The sequence below is a fragment of the Anabrus simplex genome, chromosome 1 (genome assembly GCF_040414725.1).
Source record: "Anabrus simplex isolate iqAnaSimp1 chromosome 1, ASM4041472v1, whole genome shotgun sequence".
Taxonomy (NCBI): Eukaryota; Metazoa; Arthropoda; class Insecta; order Orthoptera; family Tettigoniidae; genus Anabrus; species Anabrus simplex.
The window spans coordinates 1,581,787,199-1,581,806,300 of record NC_090265.1 but is presented as its reverse complement, the minus strand read 5'-3'; the positions used below and the strand labels follow the sequence as shown (position 1 = coordinate 1,581,806,300).

Below are 19,102 nucleotides of genomic sequence, written 5' to 3'. Positions count from 1 at the left end.
AAAAATTGTATCTTCAATACTTTATATCTGATTATAAAACTCGGACTTGTTCTTAAATATATGAATATTTTTGACAAGTCTGCCGAATTATAGCCCCAAAATAATAAAATAAAAATGCCGCAAGGAGCATTTTCCATGTAACACAAGTAACAAAAATAAAAATTATTCGTCAATAATTTTGCAGCAAGTTAACTAATCAACTCCAAATTTTTAGTGGTGCTATACCTTATTAATAAATGCTTGTGTTTTAAATTTGATTGTGATAAGAGGTAAATTGTAGAAGTTCAAATTGTTAATTGTTAATTGTTCTGGTACGCTCAATATATACATTATATAATAGTTTAGTGTACCAATACATCTAAGAGTTACTTACCCGGGTGGTAAATGTGTGCTGGGTTCACCTGAAAGAACGTGGATTCGAATACCAGTCAAGAAGTAGAAAAAATTTGGAAACGAGATTTCCACGTCTGAAGAGGCACATTACTTCGAAGTTCAGCCAGCCTACAAAAAAAAAAAGTTAACAATAGAAAAATGGTGGCCACTAATTCCTGAGGTAAAAGGTTACCGGGCATGGAGCTAATCACTCTTCCCCACTTAATGTCGAGGTTCACCTTCCACTCCTACAAGGGCCTTCACGATCCTTATGGAGATGACTACGGTCCCTCATATTTAAGTATAATTTAATGGTGACCAACTGTGCCGAGTGTTGTCCTCGAAACTGAGCCAATTGGGAAGTTAGGGCCTGATGAGGAGGTACCACTGAGCGCTGAACATGCCAGACTAAGTAGCTCAGTCGGTAGAGTGGTGGCCTTCTGAGCTCAGATTCCATCTTTGCTCAGTCCGATGCTATCTGAAGGTGGCTGAATACGTCTGCCTCTTCTCGTTAGATTTACTGGCACGTAAAATTACTTCTGCGGGAAAAGATTACGGCACATTTGCGTCTCCAAACATCATAAAAATTTAGCTCGTGGAACTGATACGGCGTCGGGGATGATGTGAGATGTATTTATATGGTATGCTTTTAAGGCTGGATGCCCTTCCTGACGTCAACCTCATTTAAGGAGCTGATGAAGATAAAATGAATGATAGTGAATGTAATTGGGTAAGGAGGTGGAAGAAATAGGCTGTAGGCTATGAATAAGACCCGTTCCGGCAATTATCTGGAAGTGAAAACGGGAAACCACAGAAAAACATTCTCAGTACTGCCGACTGTGGGGTTCGAACCCCACGCTCCCGAATGCAGAGCTTTGTTCTATAGACGTAGCGCGTTAACACTAGCGGCCACGCCCCTCGGTTAACAACAATAACATTAATATTAAACTAATAAATATACATGAAGACACAAAACCTACCAAGGAGATTTATAAGCGTCTTTCTTTTAATCAGGTTGAGTTTTCTATTTCTTTCTTTCTTAATCCGTTTACCCTTCAGGGTTTATTTTTCCCTCGGACATGGCGAAGGATCACATATCCACCGCCTCCAGGGCAGTATCATGGAGAATGATCCTTTAGATCATGGGATACAACTGGGGGGAGGACCTGTACCTCACCCAGGCGGCCTCACCTGCTATGCTCACCTTGTGGGGGATGGAAAAATGGAAAAGGATAGACAAGGAAGAGGGAAGGAAGCGGTCATTGCCTTACGTTACGTACCATCCCGCAATCTGCCTGGAGAAGAAGTGGGAAACCACGGAAAACCACTTCGAGTATGGCTGAGGAGGGAATCGAACCTCTCTCTACTCTGTTGACCTACCGAGACTGAGTGGACCCCGTTCCAGCCCTCGTACCCCTTTTTACATTTCGTGGCAGAGCCGGGAATCGAACCCGGGCCTCCTGGGGTGGCAGCTAATCACATTAACCACTACACCGCAGAGGCGGACTATTTATTTATTTATTTATTTATTTATTTATTTATTTATTTATTTATTAATTTTTTAGTTGAATGTTTTTTAAAATATTCCTGTTCTACCAACTAGACAGGTTGTAATATAGATTTACTTATAATCGTAATTAGAAAGTTTCTCCTTAGGGCACCTGTGATTATCTCGTCAATCTTTCAAAATTCGTATATTTGAACCAGGAACCTTTCTCTGAGCAATACCTGTCTTATTTCACTACGAAGTGCCATTATGAATTAATGACGTATTTGATATTTGAACAATGTAACTAATTCATGGCGATAGTTTTTTCCCCCTTCTACTTGTATTAACTTGTTTGAAGGTCTATATTTATTTTTGTTAAACCCAATACATGTGAGAGTGTGAGTGAAGGGTGTAGAGAGCAGCACAGGCGGACGGCACCAGTTAAGTTCCACTTGGTCTGTACGCTCAGTCTGTTCTGGTCCCAGCCGCAATGAAGGCGATCGTCCACTGTGTCCTAACCCTCGGTGTCGCAGCGGCAGGTAAGAACACCAACTGACTCTCAAACGGAACCATCTTATAAATGAATAAGCTTGTTCCTTCAGTATCTACTACAGCAAACGTAAATATTTCCATATTGGTATCATTATTTTCCTCAGATATTATTTAAATAGAAAAATTCCAGTTTTATTTTCTTTAGATATTATTTGCATAGACAAATTCTAGCTTTATTTGTTTCTGTGGATGCAGAACTCCATTAAGGATAAATTATACCAAGTAGACACAATGACATTAAAGGAATATGTAGACAATAAGTGATTATTTTAAAAATTAAGGGATAAAAAGGAAAGAAAAATAAATCATAGACATTATGTATACAAATGAATTAGTACAATCTGAATGGAACGTTTATGGGATAGCGTAGTAGATTCCTCTGCGCCTTTCAAATTATACTCGCGTAAACTGCAGCTGATTAATTTTCTCTTACATCATAGAAGAAAGTGCATGGACAGAGCAAGCCCATCTCCGTACTCTTAACATGATTACTGCTGCTTGAAGTGTAGCTAACGACTCCCACGTTATACATTTCATGCCCAGAAATTGGTTCTGAAAGGCTCATGTAATTCTAGAATATCTAACTAAAAAGGGCTATACAGTTAAAGTCGAGTGAATTTGCTCCCAAGCAAACGAAGATTTTTTCCATTTATCTTTCACACTCAATCACAGTTCGATTATTGTACGGTGCATTAAACGTCAGATGGGCAGTTTTCCATATCCCTCTACTAAACGCGCAGGTGAACACGTATCAGAACAGGCATCCACAATAACGTAGGTGTTCAGAAATGGTTATAAATTTAAAATACCTACAAGGATTTGATAGCCAAAATTTCCTTGACTCATAACTTATGTATGAAATGTATGAATGCATGAGTGCTCCTTCAGTGCACTCCTCGCCACGAAGGATTGTGGATAAGCAGGTGGTAAAGAATTCCACTATTCGTAATCTCGACACTAAGCGGGAGAGAGTGGTTAGCTCAATGCCCGTCTTCATTTACCGCCAGGAATTAATTTAGGTGTAGGTTGAATGAAACTATGGGTCATGTATCTCTGAAATAAAGAAGTATCATCCCGAAATTTCTAGATTTTCTGACAAGGACCTTGAACCAACGTCACTTCGATTAAAAGAGTAGGACTTCACCACCTCGGTTAGGCAGTCTCAACTATAGAAATGAATGAAGTGTAGAATTACTTTAAAAATGTAATATAATTATCAAAAATATCCCCTTCATAGCTCTCAATAACCTGAGAATGAATTGAAATACTTCCCATTTATTATTGAAGAGGATACCGTGTTATTCTCAGGTAGAATCTGAATATTCTGTAAGCATCAGATTTGATTTCAAGGTTCTTCTGTTTCTCATGATGCAGACTGCTTTATTCAGAATAATCCTTTCTCAATTCTAGTGATATCTTTTCTGGTCCTGTTGAGCCTGTTTGTCAAATCACTCTTGTACTGTGTATTACCTCATTGAAGAAGATTGACATGATTGTATTGAAATGTCTCAGGTCGCGCCTCGCCTATTACAGCTTGACCCACATTGCAAGCCACTCTCCTCTGCGTACTGTATGTCTGACTTGAACATCTTGTCACCTGGCTGTACGCCTAACATCTCTTTTGTACGTGAATGAGCGTAAGGTCAACCGTGCAAGAGAAACGCCGATGTACCACAAATTATCGCAAGAGCATTTCTAAGGAAATATTGCCACTTGTCACAACTATTAACTTTTTTATAAATATTGTACTTGTGCATCCATGTTCACCACCAATATGACAGATAGGTCTTTACTTAGTTTCCTTCGAGGATTACCGATTCATCTGAGAGTGGTAAATCGTCAAACTTAGAAACTGCTGCCTAAGAATACTCCCGGAAAAGGAAGATTAGCTGAGGAAGTCGTAAACTGACAACAACACGCTCCTATACAGTGCTGCAGTCATCTTTCGCTATGCTCAAGCTCTAAATTTGGCTGCACGATCCACTCTGAACTCGGAGGGAGAACAAAGGAATATTTGGATCATTTTCAGTCATCAGCTTGGAGACCAGTTGAATACTCCAAATGACACTTGTTATGCAGTTACAAAGAAAATATAAGCGACACAGCAAGCATGTAGTTTTCTGTGACTGCTGATATCGTGATCATAGCCAGAGAACATCCCGTTTGTGTGGAATTCGAACCAATGGAATGAGAATGTTTTCAAAAATTCCATGTGCACTGGCCAGGTTTCGAACCGCGGCCGCCTTGGTGAAAAACCAGTTGTTATGTCACTCGGATATCGCGCCTCGTGTTGGAATCCAAGATGCTATAGTACTACCATAATGAAACATAGTATACGAGGTAAGGAGTGAAGTAATTTGACACCGTTTGCCTTTTAATCAAACAGTGCTATTGCAACACTCACTTGCATTCACGGGTCATTGTGAATTCTCCCAGGATCATTACCTGACCGCCCATTCCGATCTGCTTCTAGAAATTCACCATCGTACATGAAACTGAGGTCCGCCTCTGTGGTGTAGTGGTTAGTGTGATTAGCTGCCACTCCCGGAGGCCCTGGTCCGATTCCCGGCTCTACCACGAAATTTGAATTGTGGAAAGAGGGCTGGAACGGGGTACACTCAGCTTCGGGAGGTCAACTGAGTAGAGGTGGGTTCGATTCCCACCTCAGCCATGCTGGAAGTGGTTTTCCGTGGTTTACCACTTCTCCTCCAGGTAAATGCCGGAATGGTACCTAACTTACGGCCACGGCCGCTTCCTTCCCTCTTCCTTGCCTGTCCCTTCTAAACTTCCCATCCCTCCACAAGGCTCCTGTTCAGCATAGAAGGTGAGACCACCTGGACGAGGTACTGGCCATTCTCCCCAGTTGTATCCCATGACCCAGAGTCTGAAGCTCCAGGAAATTGCCCTTAAGGCAGCTGAGATAGAATCCCTGGCTGAGTCCGAGGGAAAAACCGACCTTGGAGGGTAAACAGATGAAGAAGAAGTCATGAAACGGATGCTTTAATTAAAGCTGTAACCTGAGTCAGAGTTTAGAAGCAAAAATACTACATCGACTACTGGATAGTCGTCGTCTTACAATGAACCAATGCGCAGACCTTAACACATTATTCCATCCTTTCAGTTAAAACTCATACATGCCAGAAAGAATATCAATATGGATTTTGGAGCGCTGATAGTGCTTTTTGCCTTCTTTAAAATAACAATCACAACTAACACTACTTGCTCTAGGCTCATACTTATCGATAAATTATTATTATTTCTTTTTAAGGTTTGTAATTTTTTGCACTTTGCTTCACGTCGCACCGACACAGATAGGTCTTATGCCTCGATGGGATAGGAAAGGGCTAGGAGTGGGAAAGAATTGGCCATGTCCTTAGTTGAGGTACAGCCCAAGTATTTTTCTGGTGTGAAAATGGGAAACCACGGAAAACCATCTTCAGGGCTCACGACAGTATGGTTCGAACCCACTATATCCCGCATGAAAGCTCACAGCTGCGCACCTCTAAACGGACAGCCAACTCGCCCGGCTTATTTAAGATCTAAGGTGACTGCCACTGAAATACTGATGCAAAAGCTGCCTTTAATATTCTTACCTTCAATAAAACAGTACTAATAGTATATTACTTTCTTTCTTGCTTCCTTCCTTTCTTAATTCGTTCACCCCACAGGGTTGGTTTTCCCTCGGACTCAACGAGGGATCTCACCTCCACCACTTCAAGGGCAGTGTCCTGGAGCGTGAGACTTTGGGTCGGGGGGATACAACAGAAAAAGAGATTGGGAGGATTGGAAGGATTGGAAGGGATAGACAAGGAAGAAGGAAGGAAGGAAGCGGTCGTGGCCTTAAGTTAGGTACCATCCCGGCATTTGTCTGGAGGAGAAAACCACTTCGAGGATGGCTGAGGTGGAATTCGAACCCCCTCCCTCCCCTACTCAGTTGTCGTCCCGAGGCTGAGTGGACCGCGCTGCAGCCCTCGTACCACTTTTCAAATTTAGTGGCAGAGCTGGTAATCGGACCTGGGTCTCTGGAGGTGGACGCTAATCACACTAACCGCTACACCACAAAGGCGGCAGAATATTACCTACAAAGTGTAATGCACGTTCGAATGAAAATGAAACTGTATTACTACGCAATTTACGTACCATTGTCTACTTTTGCGGTGTTACAAGATGCACCAGCGTACCGGATTTCTGAACTACAGGAAATTTTTACGCGCCGGTACATGTATGGCTATACGAGATTAGCGTATTTGAGCACTTTCAAATATGATATGACTGAGTCACAATCAAACTCTCCAGAGTGGGATGACAAAGCTTGCAGAATGCACCAGAGGCATTACTTTATCCAGGGTGTACGTATGATAAAAATTCGCCTATAATTGACAAGGCCAGTCCGGTGGCGTCGGAGCAGTGTTACTGCCGTTTACCAGAAGGCCCTGGATTTTATTCTCGGCTCGTCCAAAAATGTCAATAAATTAAAGGCTGGAAAGATGTCCACCCAGCCTCGTGAGACAATTTGAAGAGCTGTTGATATGAGAGGCAGAGGAACGGGTCAGGAAAGTCAAGCAATATGGCTGAGGATGTTACAACACGGACCACGTAAAACTGTAATATCTGGCTGGACAGCAGTCGTTTTGGAAGTATGGGCTCTATGTCTTATGGGATCATCATGGATGATAAGAGATCAATCTCGATACATCGCTATCTGTTTAGTAGGCCCTATAGGTGCCGTTGGTCTCGGTTAGCAAAAACCAAACATACAACTATCTTCATTATACACTGTTTTCTCTTTCAAATGAATGAAGCGTCTCACAAATCTTCATTTATAACTAGCCCTGTGATCTTGTCTTGTTTGATTCTTCTTTCCTCAGAGTCCACTACCTTTCCAGGTTACCTAACCTCCTACATTTACCTCACAGGACTCCGCCACCAAAGCAACTTCATAAACACAGCTTCATCCATCGATTTTTTTTTTTGCTAGGGGCTTTACGTCGCTCCGACACAGATAGATCTTATGGCGACGATGGGATAGGAAAGGCCCAGGAGTTGGAAGGAAGCGGCCGTGGCCTTAATTAAGGTACAGCTCCAGCATTTGCCCGTTGTGAAAATGGGAAACCACGGAAAACCATCTTCAGGGCTGCCGATAGTGGGATTCGAACCTACTATCTCCCGGATGCAAGCTCACAGCCACGCACCTCTACGCGCACGGCCAACTCGCCCGGTCATCCATCGATTTAATGTCTACTTTAGCCTTTAACTTCTGCCATTTTCCCACCTGTTTGTACCACCGATCATTCTTGCTATTTTCTTGAATGTTACCTCCACCTTATGAATAATATATCCTGAGCCCACCTAGGTTTCATAAAAAAGTAAACATTCCTTCAATGAAGTGTGACGGAGCATCTGCAAGTAACGCACATCTTCAAACTTGGCAATTACAATTTTACGTATGGAATTTTACGACGAGGATTTTCATTTCAATTATTTTCGCAGAATCTCGTAGTGAAAGCCATAGACATAAAGTGTGAACACCGAACGAGCTGACTGCACAGTTCGAGCCATGCAGTTGTTAGCTTGCATTCGCGAAATGGTGAGTTCGAACTTCACCGTCAGCTGCCTTGAAGATGGTTTCCTATGGTTTTTTTCCACTTTCACATCAGGTACATTGTGGGGCTCTATCTTAATCAAGAACACGTTCGCTTCCTTCCCAGTCCGAGCTCTTCATATCCCATCGTTACCGCAGGACTTGTCTGAGTCTGCGCAACGCAAAACCAATAGCCTGATACGATTCTGAACATCTGTGTATTTATTGACCTGCAGTATATTTTCTCACTCTCGGTGGCTTTTATTTTATAATAATAATAATAATAATAATAATAATAATAATAATAATAATAATAACACCAACACTCAGAGAAAATCTCAGACACATTTAGGAAAAGATGTATGAAATTTTGACATATTCTCAGAATGAGCAAACAAAGATTGACCAAAAGAATTCTGAACTTTGCCCTATCAATGAAAGTAACAAAAAAAAAAAAAAGAATCGGTTGCTCGAAGTTGGAAAAGACCTTCAGAAAATAGGCATCACAGATGACACTGTGTTAGACAGATGTAAGTTCAGAAAATTAGTTGACAATCACTGCTTTACACACCATCCAAGCACTACCGCCACCAAAACCTGGCTAGAAGACCCCAAGATCACAGCGAAACGATGTAGAGATTTTGGGAGAAAAGAATGGCAATATCAGCTAAATAAGTTCAATTGCGCTCCTTCGTTGGGCATAACGAAGAAATAATAATGATAATAATAATAATAATAATAATAATAATAATAATAATAATAATAATAATAATAATAATAATAATAATAATGGGCTTGAACGCGTCGTGAATAAGTAATTCATTTAACATTCCTAAATTAATGCTCATTATGCTCTGTATTATATTGAGTGAGGTAACAACTCAAATGGTAGTCGTGTCTTAGTAAGTTTTACTGCAGACCAGTGCAGTGAAGTTGTACCTCCAGGCGTTCTGTAACCGGGCAACCAGGCCGCGCTGTTATGTAACCATGACCACTGGACCACGACAGACGTGGCTGGTATAGGGTGTTCGTACAAGTTTTGAATACATAACGAAGAAATTAATTACTCTCCTTACATGGAAATGTCCCTTATCAGCGAGTCTTAAATATACTTATGATTGATGTGAGTCAACAACCTTGAAGAAGATGCCATCTCATAGGACTAATGTTTGCTCAGGTTCAATACAGGCGTCCTTACATTGCTAGCAAAAGCATGGCAGCAACAAAATGTTACGAAAGATCATATTTATGTCTGCAGCGATCATGACATTTATAATGGAATATGAGCAGAACAATAAACGTTTTTTTAAACTTTTTTCCTATTTGCTACTGGTTTGGCGTCGCACTAACACATCGAAGGTTTTCGCCGACACAAGGATGGGAAAGGGCTAATGTTGGGAAAGTGGCGGCCGTGGGCTTAATTAAGGTATAGCCCCACTTTTTGCCCGGTGTGAAAAAAAGGGAAGCTATGGAAAACCATCATCAGGGCTGCCGACGGTGGGATTCGAACCCATCATCTTCCGAATGCAAGCTCACAGCCAGGCGACCCTCATCTCAGGCCAGCTTGCTCGGTGCAATGAATATATGATTATTACTTTTGTGATATAATAAGCAATCTGAAAATATAACATGTACTTCTTAGACTATTTCCATCTATTTAAATTCGGATCCGTGATACCTTCTGCCAAATTAAATATGTTGCAATTATTTTCACAGAACAGAACAACACATTTTTCGTGTAGCGAGTTCCTACAGTCACGTCCTAGTTTCTGAATGAATTTGCCGGGCTGAGTGGCTCAGACGGTTGAGGCCTTCTGACCTCAATTTGGCAGGTACGATCCTGGCTCAGTCCGCTGGTATTTAAAGGTGCTCAAATACGTCATCTTCCTGTTGGTAGATTTACTGGCACCTAAAAGAACTTCTTCGGGACAAAATTCCGGCACCTGAGCGTCTTTGGAAACCGTCAAAAGTAGTTACTGGGACATAAAAGCAACAACATTATTAGAAAAGGGGAACAAATAGATTCAAGGTCTAAGAAAATTCCTTCATTCTTAGTCTTAATATGAAGTTTGTATATCAAATTATCCTTGCATCACTGTTCTCAGGCTGATTGAAGATGTAAACATATAATAATAATAATAATAATAATAATAAGAAGAAGAAGAAGAAGAAGAAGAAGAAGAAGAAGAAGATTTAAAATCTCTTAAACTATTATGGATTTCTAGAAACACAGAAAACCGGGCGAGTTGGCCGTGCTGTTAGGAGCGCACATCTGTGAGCTCGCATCAGGCAGATAGTGGGTTCGAACCCCACTGTCTGCAGCCCTGAAGATGGTTTTCCGTGGTTTCCCATTTTCACACCAGGCAAATGCTGGAGCTGAACCTCAATTAAGGCCACGGCCGCTTCCTTCCCATTCCTAGGCCTTTCCTGTCCCATCGTCGCCATAAGACCTATCTGTGTCGGAGCGCCGTAAAGCAACTAGAAAAAAAAAAGAAACACAGAAATGCCGCAATATTTGCATAAAATATATATTTTAACGAGCCAGTAAATCTTCTAATAGTCTGTGGCACCTTAACTTCCGACTGACTGTTGTGGGATTGGGTTCCGTAACCTTGATCATAACAAGTGAGCGGCTAATAATACCGAGAGGATAACCTTGGTGAATAATAATACTTAGAGACTGTAAATATGAATCACTTCATTTATTGTCCGGCTCCATGGCTAAATGGTTAGCGTGCTGGCCTTTGGTAGCATTGTTCCCGGGTTCGTTTCCCGGCAGGCTCGGGAATTTTAACCATAATTGGTTAATTCCGCTGGCACGGGGACTGTGTGTGTGTGTGTGTGTGTGTGTGTGTGGCGTTCTCATCATCATTTCATCCTCATCACGACGCGCAGGTCGCCTACGAGTGTCAAATCAAAAGACCTGCACCAGGCCTCCCCGGAGGCCACACGGTATTTCATTTCACTTCATTTGTCGGGGCATGTGAGTTAGATTATGTAGAATAATTATAGACTCGGCTATGGAAAATAAGAGATGTAAAGAGAGAGGTGGGGGACGATTGTCTCACGTAAGACGGAAATAAACAAGATTTAAGAGCTGAAAAAAAAAAAAGCTTTACTGACTACGAAATTAATATATCGTCTAACAAAGAGGACGTCTTCAGATATCTAGGTTGGCTCAGATGGTTGAGGCGCTGGCCTTCTGTCCCCAACTTGGCAGGTTCGATCCTGGCTCAGGGCCTTCTGACCCCAACTTGGCAGGTTCGATCCTGGCTCAGTTCGGTGGTATTTGAAGGTACTCTTATACGTCAGCCTCGGGTAGGTAGACTTATTGGCACGTACAAGAACTCCTGCGAGACAAAATTTCGGTACCTCGGTGTCTCCGAAAACCTTCAAAATGTAGTTAGTGGGACGTAAAAAACAATAACATTATTACTGATATCTATGTTTCTTAGGTTGTTGAGTCATTCATATCATTAAAGCAGCCTCACACAAATAAACGTCGTGTGGTACTCTCCCTCTGTACCTGATAGGATGATATTTACCGGTAATTCTAGTATATGTCCGCCTCCGTGGTGTAGTGGTTAGCGTGATTAGCTGCCACCCCTGGAGGTCCGGGTTCGATTCCCGGCTCTGCCACGAAATTTGAAAAGTGGTACGAGGGCTGGAACGGGGTACACTCAGCCTCGGGAGGTCAACTGAGTAGAGGTGGGTTCGATTCCCACCTCAGCCATCCTGGAAGTGGTTTTCCGTGGTTTCCCACTTCTCCTCCAGGCGAATGCCGGGATGGTACCTCACTTAAGGCCACGGCCGCTTCCTTCCCTCTTCCTTGCCTATCCCTTCCAATCTTCCCATCCCTCCACAAGGCCCCTGTTCAGCATAGCAGGTGAGGCCGCCTGGGCGAGGTACTGGTCATACTCCCCAGTTGTATCCCCCGACCAAGAGTCTGAAGCTCCAGGACACTGCCCTTGAGGCGGTAGAGGTGGCATCCCTCGCTAAGTCCGAGGGAAAAACCGAACCTGGAGGGTAAACAGATGATGAATTCTAGTATATTAATTTTTCTATTCATTTTGGCAGTCTGTTACTAGCTGGTGATATCCATTTTTTGGACGAAACATATCACACTTGGTTAATAAATTTTTTTGTTTGCTAGTGGCTTTACGTCGCATCGACACAGATAGGTCTTATGGCGACGATGGGATAGGAAAGGGCTAGGAGTTGGAAGGAAGTAGACGTGGCCTCAATTAAGGCCTGGTGTGAAAATGGGAAACCACGGAGAACCATCTTCAGGGCTGCCGACAGTGGGATTCGAACCCAATATCTCCCGGATACAAGCTCACAGCTGCGCGCTCCTAACCGCACGGCCAACTCGCCCGGAAATAAAGTTTCAAGATTAAGCTAAATTTTATTTTCAAATTGCCAACGGCCGTAGCCGTGTTGAAATACCGGATCCCGTGAGATCTCCGAAGTTAAGCAACATTGGGCGTGGTCAGAAGTTGGATGGGTTACCACGCGCTTTTGGTGGGGTGTAAGGGAATGGAGGAGCGGAAAGGAACTGGCCACCCTACCGCACGTAAACTCCGGCTCAGGAACACCTCTGCGGAGGTCCGGACCTGCCTTCGGGCAGAATAACCCTTACCTTATTTTGAAATTGTGTTCAACGCGCTGAAAATGTTTCATATACCCTCTAAATCAAACTGGGAGAGATAGACACTCAGGAACTTTTCGTCCATTAGCACAATATGTACACCATTCGTATTTTCACTATCTTTGCAGTTCATAATTTTTGCTGTCATTCAGACTCGAGATAGAACTGTGGTGACATGACTATTATGTTACGGAAAGACTCAATAAAGGCCAAATAACAAGAAAATAGAAAGTGAGCTGAAGGGAATGTATCTACAAGAAATACCAAGCGAACGTTACGACACTAGACCACCTCCGGCGATAGCGCTGACACCACCAGCGAGGACAAGAGTTTTTACAAAGCGAACAGTTCGGACTCCTGAGACCAACATTGTTTGGCTATAGCTTCATACGGAACTAGATTTTACAATCGCTTACAGGAGAACTGACAAACATCGATAATCTCTACGAATCTTGAGTTACTTTGTAATTCAAAGTCTTCAGAAATAATAATAATAATATACATTTTTCCCTTTTGATCGTCAAACCATTGCCAGGTTTCATGAAAATCTCTGTCCTACCATAGTCTGTTCAACATGCAGTACCTACTCATCATGCCTTGATCAATACATATCGTCCTATCCAAAACACTTTCATCAAAAACTAACTAAACAAGTCCAGGATGTCTCAATATACGTACTAACAATCTAGCACCGTTTCTTGTCAAATTTCACCGAATCATTCTCCTCTCCCCAACTCCATTTTGTATCACTTGATTTATGATTCAGTCCATCCATCTCATCTTCAACATCCTTCCGTAACATAACATTTCTTTTATCCTATTTCTGAGCTAATTACTATCCACATTTCATTCCCATGAAATGCCACTAAGTTATTAAAAAACATATTTGTAAATAATAATAATAATAATAATAATAATAATAATAATAATAATAATAATAATAATAATAATAATAATAATAATAATAATAATAATGAACAAATCAGCCACGTTTGAAACTGCTAAAACAACCCTCATGAACGCTCGAAGGTTGCTTCGGAAAAGTAACTAAGTTACTTTCATCATCATCATCATCATCATCATCCTCAACACAGACAAACATTAGGAAATGTTCTGAGAGGCGCTAAAGTATGATAATTTCCTTCCAGAGGAGATATTTGGCGATCCATTAAAAGTACTGGGCCGATGCTGTCACATTGTAGCAGTTACAGACTTGAGTCACGATCGAGATAGGAAGGTTAGGATCTGAACTCTGAGGTTAATCAATTAGAACAGGCATGCAAATTCAGCTAGGAATTTTAGAAGTAACTTTCCTCTCCGTACAAAATTAACAGAGGATAGCGGTACGAATTTAGGAACTGTTATTTCTACCGCGATCATGATAGAGCACTGGAAAATACAAAAACCATTAATAATATTACTGGGTTTATGCCCAATAACTACACTAACGGTTTTGGACAACGCTGAGGAGCTAGAAATTTTGTAGGAGTTCTTCTACACACCGGTAAATATAGGCTTTCACTAGAATGAGTCAGAATTAAACTTGGGCTCTACCCTCTGAGCCACACAGTTCGGTGCCAAATTCTGGCAAACAAATCAACTCGTGGTGTAACTGCCAATTAGGGCCTTGGTCTGCCAAGACGACTGCTACACTGACAGAGGGTCTGAAGATGTCGGGTGTCATATGGTCAGCGTAACGATATCCTGAACCATTCTTCAACATTTGTATCATGATACAAGAAACGAGTCGAAATCACGTGAATTATTATTATTATTATTATTATTATTATTATTATTATTATTATTATTATTTCGTATGGTCGTTTTTTAGCCTGGTGCAGCCCTTGTAAGGCAGACCCTCCGACAAGGGTGGGCAATATGAGCCGTGTATGAGAAATTGCTTGTTGTTGTAGTGGAGGAGAGTTTTATTTGTGGTGTGTGAAATGCAGGGATGTTGGGTGCAGTACAAACTCCTAGTCTCCAAGCCAAGAAATTAACCATTTAAGATTAACATCTACGACCCGGCCTGGAGTCGTACCTGGGGCCCTTCACTACTCTGACCATTCAGCCAAGGAGCCGGACACCATAATGAATGCCATATTCTTACTGATTTCATTCACGTAGCCGTAAACGTTTCGTTATAAAACCTACGCCATACACGTGGTTTTCATAGATACTACAATAATACAACCTGTCAAACCAAATCAAACTAAACCAAACCCCATGGCACAACAGCCCCGAAGAGCCGTGGACCACCAAGCGACCGCTGCTCAGCCCGAAATACTCTAGATTACGAAATGTTGTGTGGTCGGCTTGACGAATCCCCTCGTTATTGGCTTTCTAGACTTGACTGCTATCTCACTGTCAGATAGCTCCTAAATTGTAATCACGTAGCCTGACAGGACCTCGTATCAGCCCTCAGATCCAGGTAAAAATCCCTGACGTGCATGCAACGAAACGTTGGTAACTTTCAAATCTCTTTTTCTCATTAGTAAGATTTTGACCTAATGTGTTTTTCTCCTCGAAGAAATAACAGAGCAGAACAGAACTAACGAAGAAATGCTCTTCCAAACTCTCAAATTTTAATGGGTCCTGTTTTCCACCTGAATAAACATGCGGTTTGTAGGTGGTTCTTCTCGTATAAATCTCATGTTTTGCTGACAGTATTTTCTCCGGCTGTGGCCAAACACATCTAATCAGCGATATAAACCTATCCTGCTTTCGCTAGTTTTCTGCATATAATCACTTTAAAGATACAAATGCAACTTCTGCATGAAGGAACAGGTAATGATCATTCAACTACCTTTTATATTGAGTTGTCTTCTCCTTAAAACTCGTCTAGATCGTAGATTTTAACACGTATAGCAGTTCAACAGTAAATACAAACCATCACAAAATCAGCAACAGGATAGTCATCTAAATTTCCCGGTGCGTGTCAACACTGTTGATTCATCGAAATTTCCGTTGTTGTTGTTGTTGTTGTTGTTGTCACAGAGTACATAGTTATACTAGAATTTCCAAGTATTGTACAAGTATATACGTTACATACAATATCCAATACGGGAAACCTTCCAGCTTCTACATATAACATATGAAAGAAATTACTTTTTCAATATAAACGTAACAACACATTCACTGGGTTGTGATATCTGTTCCATCACTGTTCGGACGTGAAGAATTACAGGAGAGTCTGACACAAGTAGAAGGAACAACAGCATTTATACTCCACTAAAACCCGGTAATTTCCCCACACGTCTCACAAGGTATGAGCCGGTGTTGGTTGCAGGAACATGTCGCCGAAGTTCTGTAAGAGCTCTTATCAGGATGCCACGGAAGATGGGTGTGAGACCTCACAAGTTCTACTTGTTCATTACTAATTAGCATACTACAATTACTCCCTAACAAACTGTAGCGTAACACGAACAAGGAAGAGAAATCAGTCACGCACCAGACCGTCTAAATTAGCGGCTACACATGTGCTCGAAACTCTGCTCAATTGGTGAAATTCAAGTTCCAGTTTCAGTTGAATGCCATGCATTTAGTGGAGGGAAGAGACCTAATTGCTTCATAAGCGTTCAACCGGATAAAATAGCTACCAATAAATCATGTGAAGATTACATACGAAATTTACCATCGATATTATACTCGGCGAAATTAGTAACTCTCATCTTAAATACGTCCGTAAATGTACAAATGATCATTTTATATTCCTTAAGAACATTTTCCATAATTGTACTCTTTTCTGACCTATATGCTTTTGTATTTGTAGAACTACATATTCATCGAGAGTTTGTCAAGTTGTGTGATCTTCAGAACATCTTCAGACAAACCGAAGAGGTAGGCTGGTGATCTTCTTAGCCTGATCTATCCATCTTCTTCTTGTCCTTTCAAGTGGCTGATTACTTTCAAGTTTACCTTGCATAATGGACTTAATTACGACAATCAATCCTCAAAATGTGCCAAAGGTACTGAATGATTCTTTCATTCACATGGGAAGAAAGACGTTTCAGGATATTCATTTCCTTAGTAATGGACGCATGCAACATTCTTTCCGTGCAAGGTACACGTAGCATTCTTCCCCAGCAACATATCTCAAAGATACAGTATCAATGTGACTTATATTTAGGCTTGGTGTCTAGATTTCACGAATATAGAAAGAAAAGAGTAACAGGAGAGCGTGAACGAATGAAATCTTCGTAATTTTAGATAACTTATCCTGACAGACCTTGATAAGACCATGGCAACTAGTCCGAGGATAATTCATCTCTTTCATGATCGCAGTCTTTCATGTCACCGATGATTGAACGAACCATCTCCAATTCCCTCAAACGATCTGTCGGTTCGATTGGAGCCCCTCGATCAGTTATCGTGAGTCTGATCCCTTATCAACACAACGAAGTTTAAAATTGACTTTTCTGGTTTAAAATCTCACTAGCAACTATCCTAGAACTAGCCCACTTCAGCCCCAAATTAATAAAACGGTAATTTTAACACAAAATATCATGGCTGTATTTGTCTTAACACTAGTTCAAAACTCGCATGAAATTTACTGTGTAAAGAATAATTTCTATTCATCAGGTTAATGCATTACCCTTACACACTGCAGAGTACATCACTTTCAATTCATATCCCCAGCGATGGACAATGTCTAACTTTAAAAAGTATATCTTCCCATTCATTCATTCATTCATTCATTCATTCATTCATTCATTCATTCTTAAATTAAGTCTGTTACTATAAAATTAATGTTTTCTATGAGATCGTACTGGTACGTAACAAAATACTTGAATAATTTAGAGGGTTCAGAAATCACGTTATTCTATCAATGAAAAAATCAACACCTCTATAGTGTTATTTTACAATTTTTTTCTTTACGTCGCACCGACATGGATAGGTCTTATGGCGACGATGGGAGAGGAAAGGTCTGGGAGTGGGAAGGAAGCGGCGTGGCTTTAAATAAGGCACAGCTCAAGAATTTGCTTGATGCGAAAATGGTAAAGCACGGAAAACCATCTTCAGGGCTACCGACAGTGGGGTTCGAACCCACCACCTCCCGGATGCAACCTCACAGCTGCTCGGCCCCAATCTCACAGCCAACTCGCCCGGTCCTCTATAGTGTAATGGTTAGAGATTTTAGCTGCTATTCTCCTGCCAGAAATGTAAGATTGATATGAGGGATGGTTCGTGTCAAAAAGGTAGACGCAGCTTAGGCCTGAAAGGAAGCTACTCACGAATTAACATTACGTCGGCGGAAGTTCTTTAGCTGATATATGTGGCATACAGTGCATCTTAAAAATGTCTGCGGAATAATTATTTGTATAATACTTCAAACATGTTCTGAAACGGTGATTCTCCTTTGCCAATGTACCGAATGTAAAATTGTCTGGATGCATCCTAGACTCCACTTCCGGTACTTCCTTCATTGTCTGCTCTGAAGAGCAGTGACTTTGCTACGAATTTAAGCTTACTCCAAGGACTAAAATGAGATGTACGCTTCAGGTAGCACAATTAGTATGTAAATAACTTAATCTCTTATTCATGGCCATGGTGAAAGTGTTATTCAATGGTTTCCCTCTCGGGTACCTAAAATACTATCTTCGAAATCCTATCTCCAATTAATTACTAATGCACACAATGTTGCTGTTGACGTCCTCGTCCCATGTTCAGTGCTATCATCATGTTTGTAGTGACAACTTCGGCACTCATAAGTCATTTGCGCCATTCATGAACTTCATTTGGCTTCACTTCTGTCTCACCGTGTTTCTAAACACAATACTTTATAGTCGTATTTCTTCTGTACCTTACATTTTCAAATTTAAGTAGCCAAGATCACTTAGGAATAAGTAAATCTTTTCGAATAAACTTTATTGCGCTTTATCTATAACTGGATATTGCGTAGACTGACAAAGCTTACAATAACATCACTTAAAAATGGAATATCGTCGCCATAAGACCTATCTGTGTCGGTGCGACGTAAAGCCCCTAGCAAAAAAAATGGAATTATGTTTTAAAAACTTAAAAAATACTCAGTTACAATTGGAAACAAAAGATTAGAGCATTCTTAATTTAAGGATACCAAAATGATACTAAAACTGAAGTTAATTTCCTGAAGTTTCATTAGACTATAGTGTTGATGTTATTGTACATTAGATATATGGATGGTTCCTAAGGATACTAAGAGGACCTTTCAAAGTGTGTAGACACAGTTTTTAAATACAAAAATCATCTCCGTACAGGCCATGAAGGCCCTTGGAGGGCTGCACGGTAAAGGATTCCACTATCCGTAACCTCGGCACTTGGTGGGGTAGAGTGGTTAGCTGTACCCCCGGCCGCCTTTGCCCCCGGGAATTAACCTGGTACTCATTATTGGTGTAGGCTGGGTGAAACTCAGGACCATATGCACCTACTGAAGTGGAAATATAGTTTCTTAAATTTTACGACGTCCTGATGTGGAATCGAG

The 19,102-nt window shown here is 41.2% G+C and overlaps 1 protein-coding gene across 2 annotated transcripts in view; it reads left to right on the top strand.

The window, feature by feature from the left end:
• The first annotated feature begins 2,274 nt into the window (after positions 1–2,274).
• Positions 2,275–19,102, top strand: part of LOC136881036 (protein obstructor-E) — a 60,828-nt gene continuing 44,000 nt past the window's right edge. For both annotated transcript variants that reach the window (XM_067153642.2, XM_067153638.2), the window contains exon 1: positions 2,275–2,400. In XM_067153642.2, the coding sequence (XP_067009743.1) occupies positions 2,352–2,400 (49 nt within the window). In that variant the 5' untranslated portion in view covers positions 2,275–2,351. The remainder of the gene's footprint in view (positions 2,401–19,102) is intronic.